Below are 23390 nucleotides of genomic sequence, written 5' to 3' on the forward strand. Positions count from 1 at the left end.
GAGCAATAGTGTAAAGGTGAACTGTTTGTGGAACCTGGCAACTCTTAATAGGGCTTCCACACAGATTTTATGTAAGCCATTCCACCTAGTAGGTCTCAGGTGTGCCCTAGCTTCATTCTTTAACGCCTTTACAGAGATCTGAAGTTACATCAGGGACTCATGTTAGAATCTACATCAATGGATGGATTAACTGTTGCTGCTGGAGCGAGGTGGTAAAAGAAAGTTGACTAGCTGTGTCAAAACCAAAGAGAGCAGATACTGAACAGAATCAGGAAGCAGAAATGAGGGCAGGGGGTGACCACGATCAGAACTAGGAGGATGGAGTCAGAGGCAGAATAGCCAGGTAAACAGAGGTTTGAGTCAGTCCAGGGTCAACAACAGGTATCAGTATCAAATAAGCAGGGTCAGATAGCTGGGAATTACATGAGTAACAAACCAGGGTAACTAGAATTTAGAACCTGCAAGGATCATATCCCTCTCCAACAGCTATACCGATGCTTCTACCTTGTGCCAGTCATTTCACTGGTTGCCCATCCACTACAGGGTTCAATATAAACTTATCACTCTCACCCATGAAGCTCCATGCTTCATCTCCATCTTCATCTCTGTCTATCACACTACTCATGACCTCCTTCTGCTACTGACCTAAGGCTGACATCCTCAACATTCCAAGCCCCCCCCCACTTCCATCTCCAAGACTTCTCACAAACTGGGCCAATTATTTGGAATGCACTACTCAGAACAATTCGATAAGTTCAAAATACCCACAGTTTTCAGTGGGTCCTAAAAAGACACTTCTTTAGAATGGGCTATTACCTCACCTCACTTATGTAACTGTAAGGGGGTAAAGAGGAGGAGGAACCTAAGTGGGTTTACCTCTCCTGCTCCGTGTCCTGAACCACTTTGGCCAGGCAGCAGCGTTTCCTGGGGGAAGGTTAACAGACCAGGACCGACCCTTTCCTGTGACAGTGGGGGGCAGGGACCGGTTAGAGGGGGCTGCGCGCAGGAAGCAGTCAGGGCGGGAAAGCACAGCACGGCAGAGAGAGGGCTGTGAGCTGCACCACTTCCCCAGAGAGAGAGAACCCTCCGGCTGAGGACTGAGACAGACCAACAGTGTGTGGTGAGCGCCCTATGTGAGAACGCGGACCCACCAGACTCCTCTGACAAGTCTAATACCGACGCTAGCGCCTGCAGACCCGGCATGCGCAGTGACAGACCACAGCCCCTGAGAGAAGTATCTGAACTGACCAAGGAGCGTGGTAACCTTGCTGCAGAGACACGTACTGAGTGTGGACTTGACACTAAGAGCGGTGAGAGCAGGACCCCTTCTCACTGCGCAGCACCCTATTGTTTACCCCTGAGGCCATTTCTTCTTCCTGGACAGAGACTTGAGAGACCGCATGTGCGGCTGTTGACGGTGCCAACTGTCATGATCACAGTGCGGGTTTGACTCGCACACGTGGGGTTAATGTTTGGAACCAGTGCTGATGACTGGCATTTCTGGGGTTAAAGGTTGTGATCCCGATGCAGGCTTACCTGCACACCTGGGGCTATGATTGTGGCCTCTCCCTGGTTCTGGGGGAGGCTTCTTATAGCCTCAGGACGCTCCCATCCCTGTCAGTTATACTTTCGCCCTTGGCATTGTGTGGTGACCCCTGAGTGTGTCTGTGCTGTGTTCTGGTTACTTGATTCTCTGTGTATGACTCGGTCTGTTCTCTGGATATCGCTTTGGATTCTGCCTGGTACCTTATATGTCTGTTTGGTTTAGATCTCTGCTTGGCCCTGATTATCCGCTCTGTCTCATCCCTGGTACTGTACTGTGATCCTGTGTATGACCTTTGGCTTTGTCTGACCTCCCGTCTGTTTATCCCTCCTGTGCCTCGTTTGCCCGTACTGTTGTGACCTCCGTTTTGCCTGACTCTGAGTTGTTGTATGGTGTCCTGTCATATCTGAAAGCAGGACGCTAAGCCACGCCCCCTTGCAGTCACAAGACCATTGGTCCTGTGCAGGCTTGTTCATTTTCAGTGTCCGCAGGTCCCGTGCCTCTTTACTTTCCAGCGCTGACTGGACCCTGACACTAATAGTTGAAGCACGCCTGGTCACCTCTGCTGCCCTGCTCCCCAGGTAACTCTTAGCACTGCTTCTGTACTCAGGACACGCACACTGGCTCTATGAGCAAGTGTAGTGCGGTGTCCCTGACACCAACGCTGGAGAATTAGACCCTGCAATCAAGCCTTCTTCAGACTGATAAGTTTATTCTGCTTCCGTTTATTACTTTAAATACCGTATTACCGTTTATCTGTTGCTATTTTCCCCCTGTTGCTTCTCCCTGCGTCAAGTGAATATCCTTGTAAATAAACCCTTTAACTCTTGGGCTGTCTCAGATCTGTGGCGACATCCTCCGTACCTGCAGGTAATTAAATAACTATTCCAGTTCTGAAAGTTCCAAAATTTTCTTACAAGTCAGGACCCTTGTAGAATCTATTTACACAGCCTCCATGCATGTAATAGCACTTTGTATCTGTACTACAGATACTGGCTGGTGACCGGTTCATGCAGCGTTACGTGAACACCCTATTTATTATAATGATGGCTGGTCCATATAATACAAGCACTTATTACCATCCACATTTTCTGTCTCTCTTACAGTGGGGGAAATAAGTATTTGATCTCTTGCTGATTTTGTAAGTTTGCCAACTAGCAAAGACATGAACAGTCTATAATTTTAAGGGTAGGTTAATTTTAAAATTGAGAGATAGAATATCAAAAATAAAATCCAGAAAATCACATTGTATAAATTATATAATTTTTTTTTTGCATTTTGCAGTGAGAAATAAGTATTTGATCCCTTACCATCCATTAAGAATTCGGCTCCTACAGACCAGTTAGATGCTCCTAATCAATTCATTACCTGCATTAAAGACTGCTGTCTTATATAGTCACCTTTATAAAAGACTCCTGTCCACAGACTCAATTAATCAGTCAGACTCTAACCTCTACAACATGGGCATGACCAAAGAGCTTTCTAAGGATGTCAGGGACAAGATCATAGACCTGCACAAAGCTGGAAAGAGCTACAAAGCCATAAGGAAGATGCTGGGTGAGAAGAAGACAACTGCTGGCGCAATAGTAAGAAAATGTAAGAAATACAAAATGACTGTCAATCAAAATCGACCTGGGGCACCATGCATAATCTCACCTCGTGGGGTATCCTAGATCATGAAGAAGGTGAGAGATCAGCCTAAAACTACACGGGGGAACTTGTTAATGATCTCAAGGCAGCTGGGACTACAGTCACCAGGAAAACCATTGGTAACACATTACGGCGTAAAGGTTTAAAATCCTGCAGTGCCCGCAAGGTCCCCTGCTCAAGAAAGCACATGTGCAGACCCATCTGAAGCTTGCCAATGAACACCTGGATGATTCTGTGAGTAATTGGGATTAGGTGCTGTGGTCAGATGAGACAGTAATTGATCTCTTTGGCATTAACTCAACTCGTCGTGTTTGGAGGAAGAGAAATGCTGTCTATGACCCAAAGATTACCGTCCCCACTGTCAAGCATGGAGGTGGAAACATTATGTTTTGGGAGTGTTTCTCTGCTAAGGACTACTTCACCACATCAATCTGAGAATGGATGGAGCCATGTACCATAAAATCCTGAGTGACAACCTCCTTCCCTCCACCAGGACATTAAAAATGGGTCATGGCTGGGTCTTCAAACAAAACAATGACCCAAAACATACAGCCAAGACAACAAAGGAGTGGCTCAAAAAGAAGCACATTTAGGTCATGCAGTGGCCTAGCCAGTCTCCAGACCTTAAATCCATAGAAAACTTATGTAGGGAGTTGAAGCTCCGAGTTGCCAAGCGACAGCCTCAAAATCTTAATGATTTAGAGATGATCTGCAAAGAGTAGTGGACCAAAATTCCTCCTGACGTGTGCGCAAGCCTCATCATCAACCACAAAAAAAAAATCTGACTGCTGTGCTTACCAACAAGGGTTTTGCCACCAAGTATTAAGTCTTGTTTGCCAGAGGGATCAAATACTTATTTCTCTCTGTAAAATGCAAATAAATTTATATACTTTATACAATGTGATTTTCTGGATTTTATTTTTGATATTGTATCTCTCAATGTTAAAATTAACTTACCCTTAAAATTATAGACTATTCATGTCTTTGTCAGTGGCAAACTTACAAAATCAACAAGGGATCAAATGCTTACTTCCCCCACTGTATTTTCTCATATATTATAGGCTTGTGAGCAGGACCCTCACTCCTCCTGGTATCTGTTGAATTATGTGTTATTCTATAAAGTTTTTATTGTCAGTACATGTCTCCTCTGAAATGTAAAGTGCTGCAGAATATGTTGGCACTACAGAAATAAATTATTATTATTACAGAACTGGCATCAAAGGCAAATATTAGGCTGTGTGCCCACGTTGCATTTTTAATGCGTTTCTGCCGTGTTTTTGCCGCAGCGGAAACGCTTAAAAAATGCTTAAAAAACGCATCCCATGCAATCCTATGGGATTCCGCAGTGGCCGTGCCCATGCTGCGGAGTTTACCGCTGCAGAATCGCATAGCGGTAAAATCGGCAGCATGTCCATTATTTCTGCGGAATCGTGGTGATTACGCCGCCATAGGATTGCATTGAAACATTCACTTTACGCATGTGGCTATGATCACCATGCGTAAAGTGAGTGCGTCATGTGCGGATGGTACCCAGGGTCTGGAGGAGAGGAGACTCTCCTCCATGCCCTGGGTACCATATGCGTGTAAAAAATAGAATTAAAATAAAAAATTGGGATATACTTACCCTCTGTCAGCCCCCGGAGTTCTCATTGGCGCTGGCGGCAACTTCCGTTCTCAGGGATGCGAGACCGTTACGTCATCAGAGGTCATTCACGCAATGCATCCCTGGGAACGGAAGTTGCCACCAGCGCCAATGAGGACTCCCGGGGCCGATAGAGGGTAAGTATATCCCGATTTTTTAATTTTTTTTAAATTATTTTTAACATTCTATCTTTTACTATTGATGCTGCACTATGCTTGATAAGTGTGACCAACCTGTCAATCACTTTTGAAGCATCGCTTGGAAAGCGCTAGCGTTCTACAAGTTAAAAACGCTTGCAAAATGCTTGTGTTTTGCGGGAAATGCATGCGAATTCCGCATGTGTTTTACTTGCGGCAGTGAGTTGCAGAAATGCTGCGGAATTTCTGCAACGTGGGCACATAGCCTTAATGTGCTGTAGCTGCAGCCTCAATTTGTGGGAGGAATAGTCATTGGTTACACAGAAATAAAGTGCTAGTTACTTTATTTCGTGACTGTTTGTGTTGACATCTTGTTCATGAGGCAGAAGGAACCAAATTTGGAAGCTCCTTTTATACATATATTGGACTCTGATGCACATGTTGGAAACTGCACGTTTTCCGCTATGCACTGAATAGTCGCAAATGAATGGGACTTATTTCTAAATCAGACATTGCCAATGAAGAAATTCTTTTTTCCTGTTATGAAGTTTACAGATTAATTTACTTTATATTTTGATGGATCAGACATTTCTGAACACAGCGATACCAAATTTGTGTATTTTTTTCATTTTCAATGGGGCAAAAGGGGGGATTTGAACTGTTATGTTTTTTAACTTTTTTTTTACTTATTACTGGCTTTAATAGTCCCTTTAGGAGACTAGAAGCTGTGATCATCCGATCGACTGTGTCACACATAGCAGGGCTTCAGCACTGCTATGTGTACCAAAAAATCATGACCTCCTTTGAATGCTAGCCAAGAGCCAGCATTCATCGGGGATTCACAAAAACAGGCATGAGGGACTTCTGCAGATGCCGGTTGTCAGAGGCGCTGATGGGCAGGACTTTTGATGCTTACGCCTGGCACATGTTAAATGCGGCTGTCAGTGATTGACAGTGAGATTTAACTGGTAATAGCCGTGGGTGGTTCTTGGATCCACCCGTGACTGTTCAGATCAGCTGTCATGTGCAGGGAAAGATGTGGGCTCAGCGCCGGAGCCCACAGTAAAGGCAGAGATACAATCTTGGATGTACCTATAAGTCTAAAGTCGTGTAGGGGTTAATGTTCTACTCTCTGCCTTTGATCTGCAGAAAATGAAGTTTAATCTAATATGCTTAGGGTGCTTGATGCATTAGTATTATGAGCCCTACCTCATTCCCTGATAAGAGACAGCACTGGCTTGCCTATACCAAGCACAGTCTGCAGAAAAGCTCAGGTAAGCCAGTGCTGTCAAACACCAATGAGGGAAGTGGAGGCATGCAAAACCAGGGGACAGAACAGTTCACTGGGCTGTTTAGACACAGCAAGGGTTAACAGAGTACGCTAATTAGCATTTGTGATTAAATTTCAGTTTCTGCAGAATGGAGGCAGCGATTAGAACACTAAATTGGGAAATTTACTGGAGCTATATCCCCTGCAAGGCTATGTGCTTAGTTTGTACTGTCAGGTTGGACGGGCTGTCAGACTCCCTTTTATCTCAAACCCCCAGAGTGTGATCCATGCAATAGAGGAAAGCAAGACACACAAGCCCCCTACAACAATAGGTTGCTACAAATATGAAGTAATGAAGACAAGTCAAGGACACAACTACCCTCATTATCAGAGAGGAAGAACAGTTCTAAACTTCAAAGTCAAATGTGAAAAAAAAGATTTAGTTGAACTGCAAATGACTGTAATTTTTTGGTTTAGAAGGAACATGGACTTTCCCTTCTTATTAATTACAGTGGACTTATTTTCAGGACTGATTTTCTACACAGTAGGTACTTTCCAAAGTTTAGACACTGAAATTGCTGTCTAGAATTTACATTTTAACATAAAAAATTAAAAGAAGAGCTTTCTATGTCTGTGTGTCCAGAGTAGATAGATGTTCTGGCAACACACCAGCCATATATTTTCACATTACAGTATTACACGGTAGGCTTTATTTTATTTATTATGTATATAATGAAAAACTTACTAATATCAGGCAAATCGTTTTCCTGTTCTTCTCTTTCCATTTGTTGACACCAACCCTCCATTCTATCCTTTTCTGCTTGAAGAAGTTTTAAAAACCAGTGCCCATCTCTATGACAAACTGATCGGTGAACTGCTTCCAATGGATCTTCTGTAATAGAGTCAATCCAGGGGTCTGGAGGAGGTAGTATGGAAGGGTCAAAATCAGCATCAAAGTCCTCCTCCACTGCACAGGCGTGGTAATGATTGCCTGAGCCCTGGATGCTGACTGTGGAGGTACATGCATCTCGGGAATACTGTTTGATCAATGGCCGGCTGTATTGAAATTCCTGGTCAGCCAGCTCCACTGGACAATCAAAATGCTCCCTGAGGTCCAAATCTGCTTGCACAGCAGCAGTAACACTGTTTGACCGGGTCAGTCTGCGTAACCTTTGATAAAGAGATAACATGAAAAATTATGTGCTGAACAGTGGAGCATCACATTAACATCTCACAGTCTGCAAAATACAAGAACACTATAGTTTCAATATCTTTCAGAAGATCTGGTGTGAAGACTAGAGGTAAGTAAGGGCCCCGTCACACACAGCGAGATCACCAGCGAGATCGCTGATTTTGTGACACCACCGCGATCTCACCAGCGGGATCGCTGTGTGTGACATGTATCAGCGACCGGCCCCCCTGCCGGGTATCGCTGATCGCGCTCGAACGTCCTGGGCCATTTTTTGATCATTGGTCTCCCGCTGGCCAGCACGCATCGCGACAACGAGAGACCAACGATCAGCGACGCTGGGAGCTGGTTTCCAATGTAAACAGCGGGTATCTAAGAGCACTGTCTTCCCAACTGGTCCTCTGATATCCAGCATGGGGAATCATGTGACCGCTGCAGCTATTAAACATCCACTGATGTGTCGCAGCCTTCACTTTCTCTCGGAACAGGAAGAAACATCTCTTTTCCTGTTTGGACAGAATGTTAAAGATACAGCTGATTGGCTGCATCAAACACGGGACACCCATACCTACCATATGTGGATGCCAGGAGATTGGTTGGGAAGCAGTACTGAGTGCAAGGTAGTGTCGCTCTTATGTTAGGTACATATATATTTCTTTCTTTTTTACACTAGTCTGTGCCCATTAAGGTTAACCTCTAAAGTAGTAGACAACCCTTTTGGCAATTTGGCCAATTTTGTAAATGCTGGAATGGAACACAAGACATTGGGGACTTAGGTACTGGAATGATACACTTCTGTATGGGCCCGATTACTTCTGTACAACACAACGTTATAATACAATCCCTGGAGTTCAATAAAACTGCTGTTAGGACAATTAAAAATATGAAGATCATGCATTGCATTTAAAGAGGCTGGCCACTACTTTGATAACCCTCTCCTCATTTGCTATAGTCACTCTTACAAAATAAAAACAGCCTAATCTCACCTCTAGGGCCAGCACCAGTCCAGCGATGAAGGCACTGACTCTTCCGGGGCTTGCGTGACATTATGTCATGCAAGCTCTGCAGCCATTCAGCGGCCACTTCACTTTCCCTTCCTTCTGTACAGTGCGCCAGTATTACGGTACTATGTTTCCTGAAATAGTAGTGAAAACTGCACGTCCTGATTCCTTGTATAAAAATATCCAAATTTTATTCCACCATGATTGAAAATGACAGCTTATTGTAGTATTGCATATATGCCATAGAAAACACCTGACCGTTTCTGGCATTAGAAACGCGTCAGATTTTCCTGTTCTTTTCATGCCCTTGTATATATGGATATTACCATGTTTCTCTCTATGTTTGAGTAGTGCAATTTAGGCACAAATTGAGGAATATCTTTTAAGATAAAATACACAATTTCTATCAGAGGCTGGATCTTCACATGATACTCCTGAAAGATAATTAAATTCCACACATCTATAACAATGCACCCATCAATGGCAACACATTTCTAACCCCAGTTATTTTTATCCTTTTCATGTTTTATTTCTTTTTGTTTTTCAAAATATGCATTCATGTATAACCAAGTAACTGAAATGATGTGCCCCGAGGACAACCTTTTACTGTATGGAAAACAGGCTGTATAGCGGTAGTTTGCGGCTTTCATTGTATTATAACGTGACATTGCCACAATTCAAGCAATTCTAATTACAAAGCAAACAGGACAAAAATGGCTTTTTTAAATATGGTGATATGTACGTCAATGAACAGTGATTAAATATTTACAGAGACAATATATTTTTTATTTTGCATGCATAACCGTTCCGTGGCATGGGCTGTACAGGTCGTAACCTACGATTATAATATAAACATAAAGCTTCTGCCGGTTACTGAAAGTGGATGAAATATTTGTGATTCATGTCTCAACCTGCTCCATTTTATACAAACAAGATTCTCTGCACAATAAACATTGCAGGATGTGCCATGTCCTGTGTTTGCATCTGATCCCCTTGTGTGCAGCACTTCACTTTCATATAGCTAAGGTTACATATTGCAAATGAAAACATTTATCTCTGTCACAAAAGGTGACTTCACAATAGTCTGCAGCGCTTTGGACCCTGTTCAGTGTTTGTATGCCTCTTTTGATAAATCAGGTCTGTCACTAACAGATAAATCCGTTTCTTTGAAGGCGTGGGAACATAGGTAGAGGGAATACACATGCTTCACAGTAACATGAGCCATCGCTTTGGAGTTCTATAGAATCGTTAAAGCTACAGTGCTGCATACTTGTCAAGTCAATAAAGTTGGCACGTGGTTGGGCTTTGAAGCAGTGAAATCAAAAGGATAAGAATATATATACAGTGCTCAGCATAAATGAGTATGCCCCGGCAGATTTGTCAGAAAACATTTAGTTTCCTTTCAGAATCAACATTTTCTAAGGGATACCAAATTATAAAACACTCCCAGAAATGTCAGCCATTGACTGCAAACAAGATATGTTAGTTTTGATTCCCAAAATAGTAATTTCTTCAAGAAAATGTTGCAAAAAAGACTGCACCTCAATTAGTTTTATGAGCAAAACAAAAGTATAGACTACAAATTAACAAGAATTCCATCAGAGGTAAGTCTAATTATCATTAAACAGGTGTCCAGCAGACAGTATAAAAGAGCATTACTTAAACTCCCTCCCATTTCATGCTATCATCAATGGCACCACATGGAAGAGAAGTGTCAAAAAACTGAGAAAGACAATAATTTCTTTACACAAGAAAGGTGGAGGCTATAAGAAGATCAGCAAAACTTGACTTAAGAATTAGAATACTGTAGCAAAAGAGGTACAAAAACTTAACAAAGATGGAACTCCAACCATCTCACAGAGATGTCCTGGCCGACTATGGAGATAAACACATAAACAAGAGTGTCTACTGATGAGAAGGATTGAAGGAAGTAGATGTGAAAGTTCACTGCAGTTAGTTAAAGAAGTAGAAAGCCAGATCAGAGTGAATGTTTCCCGTGACACAATACGGCATACACTGCAGATGAATAGCATGTATGGGTGTCCTCTATGAATGAAGCCTTTAATAAAGCCCACTCACAAAAAAGTCCACTTAACAATTTGCCAGGGTCCATGCTGAAAAAATGAAGAGTACTGGATCTTTTTGGAACTGATGGCTTCAAAATTGGCATTTGCAAAGGTGAGGAGTACAAAGAAAAATGCATGGAGGCTACAGTGAAACATGGGAAGGCAGAGTCCTTACGTAGTTCTGCATGAGTGCTGCTGAGATTGGGGAGCTACATTTCATTGATGGTATCATGAAGTCACAGATGTACTGCTGTATATTGAAAGAAAAGATGCTATTAGTGATGAGCGAGTATACTCGTTACTCTAGTTTTCCGAGCATGCTCGGGTGTTCTCCGTGTATTTTGGGCGTGCTCGGAGATTTAGTTTGTGTTCCGCAGTTGCATGATTTGCATGATTTGCGGCTGCTAGACAGCATGAATACATGTGGGGATTTCCTAACAAACAGGCAATCCCTGTATGTGTTCAGGCTGTCTAGCATCCGCAAATCATGCAGCAGTGGTGACAGAAACTAAATCTCCGAGCACATCCAAATACTCGGAGACCACCCGAGTATACTCGCTCATCACTAGCTACTATCACTCAGAGCCTTTGGTAGGTTCAATTTACCAACATGACAATGATCTAAACACACATATAAGGCCACTGTTGTATTTCCAAGAAAAGGTGAAAGTGATTCAGTGGCCAAGTATGTCTCCTGATTTGAACCCAATAGAGCACCTATGGGGAATTCTGAAGAGAAAGGTTGAGCATCACTCTCCAGACAGCATCCATGCTTTAAAAGAGGTCATTCTTAAAGAATGGAAAAGATATGTTGCAGTATGTCAAACTTGTTTGTTCCATGCCTAAATAACTTGGAGCTGTCCTTAAAAAGATTATACAGAGCTCAGCATTCAGAGAACTGCTAGATATGAAACAAGTAAAACAGTGATGTTATAAAAAAAAACTGCAGCAAGCAGTAATGCGTCACAGGAATCAAGGTCTGTGCCCATACATCATGCTGCTCTCAGATGGGGTTGTAAAAACCATGTTGACAGATTTCCTTTAAGTGATTATTCACAAATAACCTGCTTGATTTTATTAATGATACTTCCTCTATATGCGATAATCCTCAAAAATGTGTATGATAGAAATAAAAGTGGACTTGTATAACTTCTGTATAAAAAGAAGATGGGGTTACAGAACCGTTTCTTCTGTGAGTTCTGTATTTTCCATATTCCCTCCCCATTTTAGCATGCATTTCTTTTATACTTTGTGTTCCATTTAGTGACTTGTTTATATACACTGTACAAGCTCATTGCTCTGCTCAGTATTTCATCTTTGGTTCATTGGGATCCTTTGATCTCCTGCCCGGGGGTTCATTCTTTATTTGGACAATACCATATTTTCTATAACACAACGTTATAACAATTAATTTTTATGTATTTTGTGCCACAATGGGCAGAGTTACTTTATGACAAAGTGAGAGACTGTTGACATAGTATGAAGTTTATTACAAGGATCTATTATAGAACTCAGCGGACAACGAACAAGCCAACTTAACAATAGCAATATTCAGTACTTCTTTATTGTACTTTTAAAGTGTATTTGAAAAACATCTAATATAAGTAACTGAATTGGTAAATTACTAGAAGTTCAAGTCTGAGAGTTACTCATTGCAGAGGTGGCAAGTAATCTAGGAGTAAACTACTGTATAACATTAAAAGTCCATCCTTTCTCATGAACTGAGGAGAGGTTGATTTTCTTCATTTCTTGTTAACCCCTTCACCCCCAAGGGTGGTTTGCACGTTCATGACCGGGCCAATTTTTACAATTCTGACCACTGTACCTTTATGAGGTCATAACTCTGGAACGCTTCCATGGATCCTGGTGATTCTGACATTGTTTTCTCGTGACATATTGTACTTCATGGTAGTGGTAAAATTTCATTCAAATAACTTGCATTAATTTGTGAAAAAAACGGAAATTTGGCAAAAATTTTGAAAATTTCGCAATTTTCCAACTTTGAATTTTTATGCCCTTAAATCACAGAGATATGGCACACAAAAAACTTAATAAGTAACATTTCCCACATGTTTACTTTACATGAGCACAATTTTGGAACCAAAATTTTTCTTTGTTAGGAAGTTATAAGGGTTAAAAGTTGACCAGCGATTTCACATTTTTACAACACCATTTTATTTTTAGGACCACATCACATTTGAAGCCACTTTGAGGGGTCTATATGATAGAAAATACCCAAAAGTGACACCATTCTAAAAACTGCACCCCTTAAGGTGCTCAAATCCACATTCAAGAAGTTTATTAACCCTTTAGGTGCGTCACAGGAATTTTTTTGAATATTTAAAAAAAATGAACATCTAACTTTTTTTCACAAAAAAAATACTTCAGGTTCAATTTTTTTTATTTTACCAAGGGTAACAGGAGAAATTGGACTGCAAAAGTTATTGTGCAATTTGTCCTGAGTACGCTGATACCTGATTTGTGGGGGGGAACGACTGTTTCGGCGCATGGCAGAGCTCAGAATGGAAGGAGCGCCATTTGACTTGGCTGGAATTCAGATCGGACACCATGTCACGTTTGGAGAGTCCCTGATGTACCTAAACAGTGGAAACCCCCTACAAGTGACCCCATTTTGGAAACTAGACCCCCCAAGGAACTTATCTAGATATGTGGTGAGAACTTTGAACCCACAAGGGCTTTACAGAAGTTTATAACGTACAGCGGTACAATTAAAAAATCATATTTTTTCCACAAAAATGATCTTTTCACCCCAATTTTTATTTTAACAAGGGTAACAGGACCCTAAAAGTTATTGTGCAATTTGTCCTGAGTACGCTGATACCCCACATGTGGGGGTAAACCACTATTTGGGCGCATGGCAGAGCTTGGAAGGGAAGCAGCGCCATTTGACGTTTTTGGCTGGAACTGAGATCAGACACCATGTCGCGATTGGAAAACCCCTGATGTACCAAAACAGTGGAAACCCCCCACAAATGACACCATTTTGGAAACTAGACCCCCTAAGGAACTTATCTAGATGTGTGGTGAGAACTTTGAACCCCCCAGTGCTTCACAGAAGTTTATAATGCCCGGGCGTGAAAATAAAAAATTCGTATTTTTTCCACAAACATGATCAATTAGTCCCCAATTTTTTTATTTTCCCAAGGGTAACAGGAGAAATTGAACCCCAAAAGTTGTTGTCCAATTTGTCCTGAGTACGCTGACGCCCCACATGTGGGAGAAAACTACTGTATGGACACACGTCGGGGCTCGGAAGGGAAGCAGTGACTTTTTGGAATGCAGACTTTGAGGGAATGTTCTGCGGGTGTCATGTTGCCTTTGGGGAGCCCCTAATGTACCTAAACAGTGGAAACCCCCCACAAATGACCCCATTTTGAAAACTAGACCCCCTAAGGAACTTATCTAGATGTGAGGTGAGCACTTTGAACCCCCAAGGGCTTCACAGAAGTTTATAATGCCCGGGCATGAAAATAAAAAAATCGTATTTTTTCCACAAATATGATCAATTAGTCCCCAATTTTTTCATTTTCCCAAGGGTAACAGGAGAAATTGGACCTCAAAAGTTGTTGTCCAATTTGTCATGAGTACGCTGACGCCCCATATGTGGGAGAAAACTACTGTATGGGCACATGTCAGGGCTCGGAAGGGAAGCAGTGACGTTTTGGAATGCAGACTTTGATGGAATGGTCTGCGGGTGTCATGTGCGTTTGGAGAGCCCCTGATGTACCTAAACTATTGAAACTCCCCACAAGTGACCCCATTTTGGACACTAGACCCCCCACGGAACTTATCTAGATGTGTGGTGAGCACTTTGAACCCCCAAGTGCTTCACAGAAGTTTATAACGCTCGGACGTGAAAATAAAAAAATCATATTTTTCCACAAAAATGATATTTTTGCCCCCAATTTTTTATTTTCCTAAGGGTAACAGGAGAAATTGGACCCCAAAAATTGTTTTGCAATTTGTCCTGAGTAGGCTGATACCCTACATGTTGGGGGTAAAACACTATTTGGGCGCATGGCAGAGCTTGGAAGGGAAGGAGCACCATTTGACTTTTTCAACTCAGAATTGGCTGGAATTGAGATCAGACGCAATGTTGCATTTGGAGAGCCCCTGATGTGCCCAAACAGTGGAAACCCCCAATTCTAACTCCAACCCGAACCCCAACACACCCCTAACCCTAATCTCAGCCCTAACCCTAACCCTAGCCCTAGCCCTAACCCTACCCTAACCCTAACCTTAACCGAAAAATGGAAATAAATACATTTTTTTTATTTTATTATTTTTCCCTAACTAAGGGGGTGATAACGGGGGGTTTGATTTACTATTTATGGCGGTTTTTATGTTTGGCAGCTGTCGCACGCTAAAAGACGCTTTTTATTGTAAAAATAGTTTTTGCATCACCACATATTGAGAGCTATAATTTTTCCGTATTTTGACCCACCGAGTCACGTGAGGTCTTATTTTTTGCGGGACGAGTTGACGTTTTTATTGGTACCATTTTCGGGCACGTGACATTTTTTGATCGCTTTTTATTCTGATTTTTGGGACGCAGAATGAACAAAAACCAGCGTTTCATGAATTTCTTTTGGGGGGAGTGCGTTTACACCGTTCCGCGTGCGGTAAAATTGATAAAGCGGTTTTATTCTTCGGGTCAGTACGGTTACAGCGATACCTCATTTAGGTCGTTTTTTTATGTTTTGTCGGTTTTATGCAATGAAAACTATTTTATATAAAAAATAATTATTTTTGCATCGCTTTATTCTGCGAGCTATAACTTTTTTATTTTTTTGCTGATGATGCTGTGTGGCGGCTCGTTTTTTGCGGGACAAGATGACGTTTTCAGCGGTACCATGGATATTTATATGCGTCTTTTTGATCGCGTGTTATTACACTTTTTGTTTGGCAGTATGATAATAAATCATTATTTTTTGCTTCGTTTTTTATTTTTACTTTTTAAGGGGTTCACTAAAGGGGTTAACTAATGGGACAGTTTTATAGGGCGGGTCGTTACGGACGCGGCGATACCTAATATGTGCACTTTTATTGTTTTTTTTTTTTTATTTCCAAAAAATGGATTTATTTGGGGGAATTTTTTATTTTTTTTCTAATTTATTTGGTGATTTTTTTTAATTATTTTTACACTTTTTTTTAATTTTTTTTTTACTTTATTACATAGTCCCAGGTGGGACATCACTGTCCTGTGACAGATCGCTGATCTGTCACATCACAGATCACTGTGACAGATCAGCAATCTGTCACAGGCATTGAAGAAGACTTCCTCTTGCCTGCGTTTTGCAGGCACTGAGGAAGCCAGCTTCCTGCAGGCCCCCAAAGGCCCCCGTCGCCATCTTGGATTCGGGGGCCTGCAGGAAAGGAGCCCCCCGCAGCAGCGCTGCACATTGCGCTGCCGTGGGGGGCTCAGGGAAGCACGGAGGGAGCCCCCTCCCTGCCGATGCTTCCCTTTAACCCCCGATACACCGCGATCGTGTTTGATCGTGGTGTGCAAGGGGTTAACGTGTCGGGGGCGATCCGTGACCGCCCCTGACACCTTGTGCCGGGTGTCAGCTGTGATAATCAGCTGACACCCGGCCGCGATCAGTGGCGCTCACCACGTGGGCGCCGCTGATCGCGGTAGACGTACTATCCCGTCCATGGGCATAGGGGCCCGAGTCCCATGGACGGGATAGTACGTCTCATGTCAGAAAGGGGTTAAAGGGAATCTGTCAACTCATTTTTGGCCTATGAGATGTGGCCACCACCATCAGGGCTTACTGTATCTACAGCAATTCTGCTAACTACAGGTGATCTGATCATCGCCTGTACGTAGCAGAGCTGATCGGACAAGTGCAGCTTCTAGTCTGCCATGGAAACTATTGAAGCTTGTAAAAGTAAAAGAAAGTTTTGAAAAATATTTAAAAAATAAAAAAAAATAAAAGTTCAAATCGTGGGTGGCACGGTGGCTCAGTGGTTAGCGCTGCAAAGCTGGGGTCCTGGGTTCAAATCCCACCAAGGACAACATCTGCAAGGAGTTTGTATGTTCTCCCCGTGTTTGCGTGGGTTTCCTCCCACATTCCAAAGACATACTGATAGGGAATTTAGATTGTGAGCCCCATTGGGGACAGTGATGATAATGTGTGCAAACTGTAAAGTGCTGTGGAATTTGTTAGCGCTATATAAAAATAAAGATTATTATTATTTAAATCATCCCCCTTTTGTCCCATTTAAAACAAAACAATAAAAATAAAATCAAACATACACATATTTGGTATTGCCGCATTCAGAATCGCCCGATCTATCAATATGAAAAAAAGAATTAACCTGATCACTGAATGGCATGGCGACAAAAATATTAAAAACGGCAGAATTACTGTGTTCTTGGTCGCCACAACATTGCATTAAAATGCAATAAGATCGTATCTGCACCAAAATGGTATCATTAAAAATGTCAGCTCAGCATGCAAAAATTAAGCCTTCACCCAACCCGAGATCACAAAACATGGAGACGCTACGGATACTGGAAAAAGGTGCAATTTTTTGTTCTTTACAAACTTTGGAATTTTTTTCACCACTTAAATAAAAAAGAACCTAGACATGTTTGGTGCCTCTGAACTCGTAATGACCCGGAGAATTATATTGTTAGGTTAGTTTTAGCATTTAGTGAACCTGGTGGGATTGCACTTTTTTTGCAATTTCACCGTACTTGGGATTTTTTTCCCGTTTTCGAGTACACGACATGGTAAAACCAATAGTGTCGTTCAAAGGTACAACTCGTCCCGCAAAAAACAAGCCCTCATGTGTCCATTTTGACCTAAAAGTAAAAAAGTTATGGCTCTGGGTAGAAGGGGAGCAAAAAATGAAAATGGAAAACCTAAAATACCTCTGGTCGTTAAGTGGTTAAACTGTGCATGCGTGTATTTGTACACCTGTTTTACTAGTCCAATTTGACAACCATACATATCAGGGCTATACTACAGCCTGCGGTCACATTTTTTATTTATTTTACTTCCGTATATAGCATCATCATATCCTGCAGCTATTTACCAACATCATTCCTGCCCCATTGAAGAGTTAATTTCCTTTCAGCATGCCATTGGAGTGTACAAACTCCTTGCAGATGTTGCTCTTGGTGGGACATGAAGCCAGGACCCCTGCCCTGTACGGCTACTGTGCTACTCACTGAGCCATCATGCTGCATATTTTGATTTGTGTTCATCCCTACCAAGCATTTCTTGTTGTATCCTTTTTGATAAGGATTGAATAATTGGGGTTAAAAACAGTGTCAAAAGTTAATTATAGTGTTGTGCAAGATGTATGGTAAATGGAAAAGTAGCAACGGCAATGGATGGGGTAGAGTTGAGCAAGCTATAGCACTTAGCAAATAAGCTACAGCGGGAACCCGGATAAATGGAGCGCTTCCGATAATCAGCTGTTCGGCGCCGCAGCTGCAAGTGTCCGTGGCTGTGTGACAGTCACAGCATATGCATGGAGAGCCTGTGTGTTCTGCTCAGCCTCTCCATGCATGTGCTGTGACTGTCACACAGCCGCGGACACTTGCAGCTGCGGCGCCGAACAGCTGATTATCGGAAGCGCTCCATTTATCCAGGCTCCCGCTGTATCTTATTTGGTAAGTGCTATAGCTTGCTGGATAAGTGAGGACCCGATCATATTCGCTCAACTCTAGATGGGGTTGTGTAAAAGAAAATAAAACCATTTCCATTTCTAAGAGTCGGGGAGCCATTAGCAGAATCACCACCACCACCATTAGCACCAGCCAACTGGGCAGAAGACTAACGAACCATGTCCACAATTGGCAAATTTGCTGCTGGAAAGTGTATTAGTGAGGAGGAGGCAGAGGGCATTATGGAATATATGGCACATTACTTGTCTCAGTCACAGCAGCCTTATTTTACCGTCAGTTTGAGTACGTGTACAGAATGGTCTGTCTGATCACAAATGACTAAGAGGGATAATTTTTGGATTGTTTATTTTAATTAAAAAACAGACATAAAAAGTCTGTTCTTGCACTCTATTAATAAGTGGGCTGTTGGTGACTTCCAGGTTACCATCTATTTCAATGGTGAAGTCACTTTGACATAACTAAGTCTGTGTTTGTGTTAAAGAGCCTGAAAGTGATTGAATACAGTCTTCAGAGACCTCAGAGTGTCGCACTTGTCTTTTCAGGGCAATTAGAGGCTTTGCAGCATTGTGATTCGCTGTCAGTTGAATTTTTTTTTATGAAAAATTGGTTGAACCTGATGAATTCTAATTTCAAAATATTTACTCATCTCTCCATCTAATTGCTACCATTTTTAGATGGCTTGAAGTGCAAATTGGAGCAAAAACAGATTTTTTTTTTTGCCAATAATCAGTTCCCTAAAAACGGATAAGTTAAAATGGCCATAGAATATAATGGGCATGTGAGGCACAGATTTGTGAATGGGGCCTAAGACTTATTCATATGTATTAATATAATGTATATTAAGAAAATGCAGCTGTAATGGTTAACGCTAAAATAGCAAGCGCCAACATGCACGCTCCCACAACCCACAGTCCTGCTCCATCTGTGCATCTATTGTTGCTTTGAATGAAAGTTTTTCTAACAGGACAACAATGATCTCTTTCATGTATTGGAAGATGTCTTAGTCACCTGATTGTCACTGTGGATAATCTGAGTGTACCGGCTTACGTGCCATCAGCCTGACACACCGGTGAGTTGTAAGCTTTATTTCTGAAATCAGTTACCGTAATTCACAAATAATTATCCACCACTCCACATAAGGCAGTATATCTAGTGCTTAGGACTTTTCTGTTTTCCTTTTGTAGCAATCTGAGTCATCCATTTTCTTGCATGACTTCACAGAAAAGAAGGCAAGCCACCACAGGATTATACAGATTGTCCATTTGTAGAGGAACCCATGTCTGATGAGATTTATTATAGGCCTTTAAGTGTAGGTTTTGGTGACCATTAGGAAAACCTAACCTTGTTTATTAAAAAATTGCACCAATAGTTCCTAAATGTATTCCATAAGTGATCCATCAAGTTCAACCTAGTAACAAACAAGAAGAGAATCCTAGTTTTCTATCAACAGTCGCATTGGTACCTTGAGGCTGGGATTCAACTTACGGTAGCCGCCGCTCCATAAAAGTTACAATAGGTATCCACTGTATTATTGGAAACCCATGGCAAACTGCTTACTTATCATTAAAGGGATAATCTCATCATAGCGCTTCAGGGGCACACTACTGCCCCACCTCCTGACTTCCGGCTCCTTGGGGGCGGTGTGCTCATCAGTTTGCATGACAGCCTGGTTACGCCTCTGGTCACAACTGTACATTCTCCCATACTACAAGCAGAGGCAACTTTCCTTCTGAAGCATTTGAGACACACAGCTGCACTGAAACTTTCCAAATCCTGTGATCCAAGTAGCTCGATCCATGCTCGACCACGGCTCTATTCCTTGGCTAATGGTCTGCTAGAGAAAACTGAGTGCAGCGCTCAGCTATCAGTCACATAGACAATGAATCAGGAGCTGAGCAGCTGCTATAATGATTCGTGTTCAAGATCCCATTTTCTGATGGACGTCTGGCAATCAGCAAGTAATTATTCCTTTGCTGGAACTGTAGGACACTGCGATTTTGACTCAGCGAGATTATGCAGCATCAAAAACTCAACAAAAACTCATTGTGAGCGCAGTGTCCGGCAAAGAAGCAGAGACCAACAGCAGAATTCCTCATCTATAGAACTCTTAACCATTGCACGGTAGAAGACACAGCCTCCACCACCTTGATCATTTATGGATGCCGCAAATGGTTTATAAACAATGCGAGCTATGTAAACCTTCACAAAGGGATACACCATGAAATGGGATAGCCATAATATTTACCATAGATGTCTCAGATCCAGTTCCCACCCCTGAGAGCCACCCCTGTACACAGAATAGGCTTCCCTCAGCCACAAGCCCACCTGGTAAAGCAGCTGTGCAGACTGGAGAAGTGACCGCACATCTATAGCCAGTTATCGGCTCTAAAAACAAATATAGGCATTTTCCAAAGAGAAAAATTCCCTGTATAATAAAGAGTAAATTCCTAAAAACAAAAATCAGAAAGAAAATGGTTAAACGATTAATTTAATGGGGGCTCCACCCTTAGACACCGTGTGTACAATCTGCAGAATCTTGTTTGGTAAGGTGAATATCACAAAACTATAATTTACAAATGAGTCAGCCCAGGATAGGAAAGAAAAGGCTGAATAGAGTAAAAAATAAGAATGGAGAAGGGCAATGCAGTGCGGGTTTCTACTACTATAATGATCTGTCCTCATCATATCAGTGGGGGTCTAACAATCAACACCCCCTCGGATCAGTTGTCACCAGCTCCAAAAGCCGCAGGATTTATGTATGGAGAAGACCACACACAATGGCACACACTGTAGTGGCCGCTCCTGGGTACTGCAGTACAACTCCCAATTATTTGGACTAGCCTACCGCTAATTCAGAAGTTCATATTGTGTATATCTGCTGGAAGAGAAAATGCTAATTTAAAAAATATATATATTTTAAAAAGATTTGATCTTTTTAAAATAAAATCAGCTATATAACATTCTTTGAACACTTTTATTTCAGAATTTTACTGCTTTAACAAAAAAGCCCCAATCATGAATCCCATGTTGCTCATAGTTTTTCTTTGCCAGCATCTTGTGGTGTTTTTATTTTGCTACATTTGTAGCATATGTTGTTTTTCTGGTGTTTATGAAGTCCTGTACGAAAGCCTTTGGAAACAAAAGGCAGAAAAAAATATTAAAAACAGAGTCTTTACTTGGACTGAAGAAACAAAAAGCAAGTGAAATTACCTACTCAAGTTTGGCCTTAATTTTTGAGGATTTTTCTGTTTTCTTCTCTGGAGAAAGTCACTATTCTCACAGTATTACCACCAATGACATAGATAATTTCCCTTGTGTGTTTTATTGCATGAGGCTAGTTCACCTTTATTGATCAGTCACTTGTGTATTAGTAATGGCATTGTCAGCAGTCCCCAATATGCTACTATTACACCAAATACTCTCTTTCCAACCAGCAATAATTTAGGTAATAGGCAAGATCAAGTTTCCTGTGACTGCTGCGCCTGGTACCATCAGTAATATACAGACTGTTTACCATGCCTGCGTTCTCTAAGGAGGGAGAGCATCTGTCATGTGTGTTAATGGACATAACAACAGTCTCTCATCTCTCTTCAATGACAGAATGCAGACACCATAAAAGTTGCCTGTAGTTACTAGGAATCTGACATCCTCTCATCTGTCTCCCTGTTACCCTGGTTGTGAGTTAAGGAGTGGTTCCAAACTAATATCGATTTTGGTCCAGAATGTCTCTCTATATATCTCAATAATAGTTTTTCTAGTTTCCACTCTAATCTTACTGCTTTTTTAAATTTTTTTTTACCTATTTCCATTTTCATGACTCTTTGAGAATCCCCAATGCATGCTAGGATACTCAAAGGGGATGTCAATAGGGGGCAGAGGCCACAGTCACTGCCACTGCTCCTGTCCCCTCCCTGAAACAAAGCATCATCAATGATGACCCTTTCAGGGACTGGGCTAGTCTCTGCTCCACTGAACACCATGACAGTTGTCTCCCTACAGTGTGCTCCCAAGCCGGCTGTAACTAGAAGTGATGATATAGCAAGAGAGAGCACTGTTATTTTGCGATGTAAGGAGAGAATGCAGTGAACAGAGACATCGTCACTTTCAGGGGTGGGGCTGGTGTCTGCTTGCTGCGTTCCCTCCTCACAGTGTACACTGACAGTGCGCTCTGTTGCCCGTTCATTCATCACTTTTCATTAGAGCCAGCGAGGAAGTACACAGTCTCTGTGCACTTAGAAGAATATTTCACAGCATGAAGGGAGATCATATTGAGTATACGTTGAAATTGACAACTAAAGCATGCAAAATGCAGAAGGGACTAGCCCAGCCCCTGAAATGGATGTCACTGATGATGTTTTGCGTCAGGGTGAGGATAGAGGCCATACCCTCTGCCCCCATGATGTCCCAATTGAGAATTCCAGCATGCACTTGGAATTCACAAAGGAAGTGACAACAAAGCGGAAATAGGTAAAAAAAACCCAGTTAGATTGGACTTTTTATAACTTTGCCATATTAGAAAAACTATTATTTTGTTAAAATAAATAGACATTTAGGATGAAAATCAGTATTAGGTTCAGACCACCCCTTTAAGGGTAATGTTAGCATATTAGGGACTCTGAGTAGTTGTATATTAACCTTTGTATTTCAGTCTAGTTATTTCCTGTAAGTTATGTCCCTTGATATAATGGACTTATACAGTATGTCTTTGTTATGTCCAAAAATCCCAAAAATAGGGTGTTAAAATGTGCATATTTATAAAGGTACTGACTCTGTGAAAATGTGCAAAACTCAATGAAGTCCAATGATAAAATTATTCTCCTGTACTCTATACTAAGTCCAACTGAGTTCAGCCCTGAAGACAAGTCATCTCCAAATCCATTAGAACTGAATGTGCACAGAACGGAGAACCCCCCCATGAGAGAAGCGACCAGAGGGCAGTGATGAGTGACCGGTCAAGAAGAAAGTTAAAAGGTCATGAGACAAAACAAGCTGCCACATTCCTTCCATTTAGTATCAGTGGGGGTAGCCCTCCAGGGAGGATAACAAATGCATCCTACTATCTTTTGTCAATTTTTCCTTATGTTTTTTATGTCAATTAAACTGATTCCAAAATAAGGATAATATAGAATTAGGAACACGATTCCAGATCTATGAGATTCTGTATAATTCTGTCAGTTGATTCACACTTGTGACCTGACATCTGATCTGTATGTCAGTCTGACATAACCT

The 23390-nt window shown here is 41.8% G+C and overlaps 1 protein-coding gene across 5 annotated transcripts in view; it reads right to left on the minus strand.

The window, feature by feature from the left end:
* Positions 1-23390, minus strand: part of DLGAP1 (DLG associated protein 1) — a 966059-nt gene that overhangs the window by 147042 nt on the left and 795627 nt on the right. For all 5 annotated transcript variants that reach the window (XM_073550898.1, XM_073550896.1, XM_073550899.1 and 2 more), the window contains one exon: positions 6988-7412. In XM_073550898.1, the coding sequence (XP_073406999.1) occupies positions 6988-7412 (425 nt within the window). The remainder of the gene's footprint in view (positions 1-6987; positions 7413-23390) is intronic.

The sequence above is a fragment of the Dendrobates tinctorius genome, unplaced genomic scaffold (assembly GCF_039654945.1).
Source record: "Dendrobates tinctorius isolate UK_male_01 unplaced genomic scaffold, ASM3965494v1 ptg000171l, whole genome shotgun sequence".
Taxonomy (NCBI): Eukaryota; Metazoa; Chordata; class Amphibia; order Anura; family Dendrobatidae; genus Dendrobates; species Dendrobates tinctorius.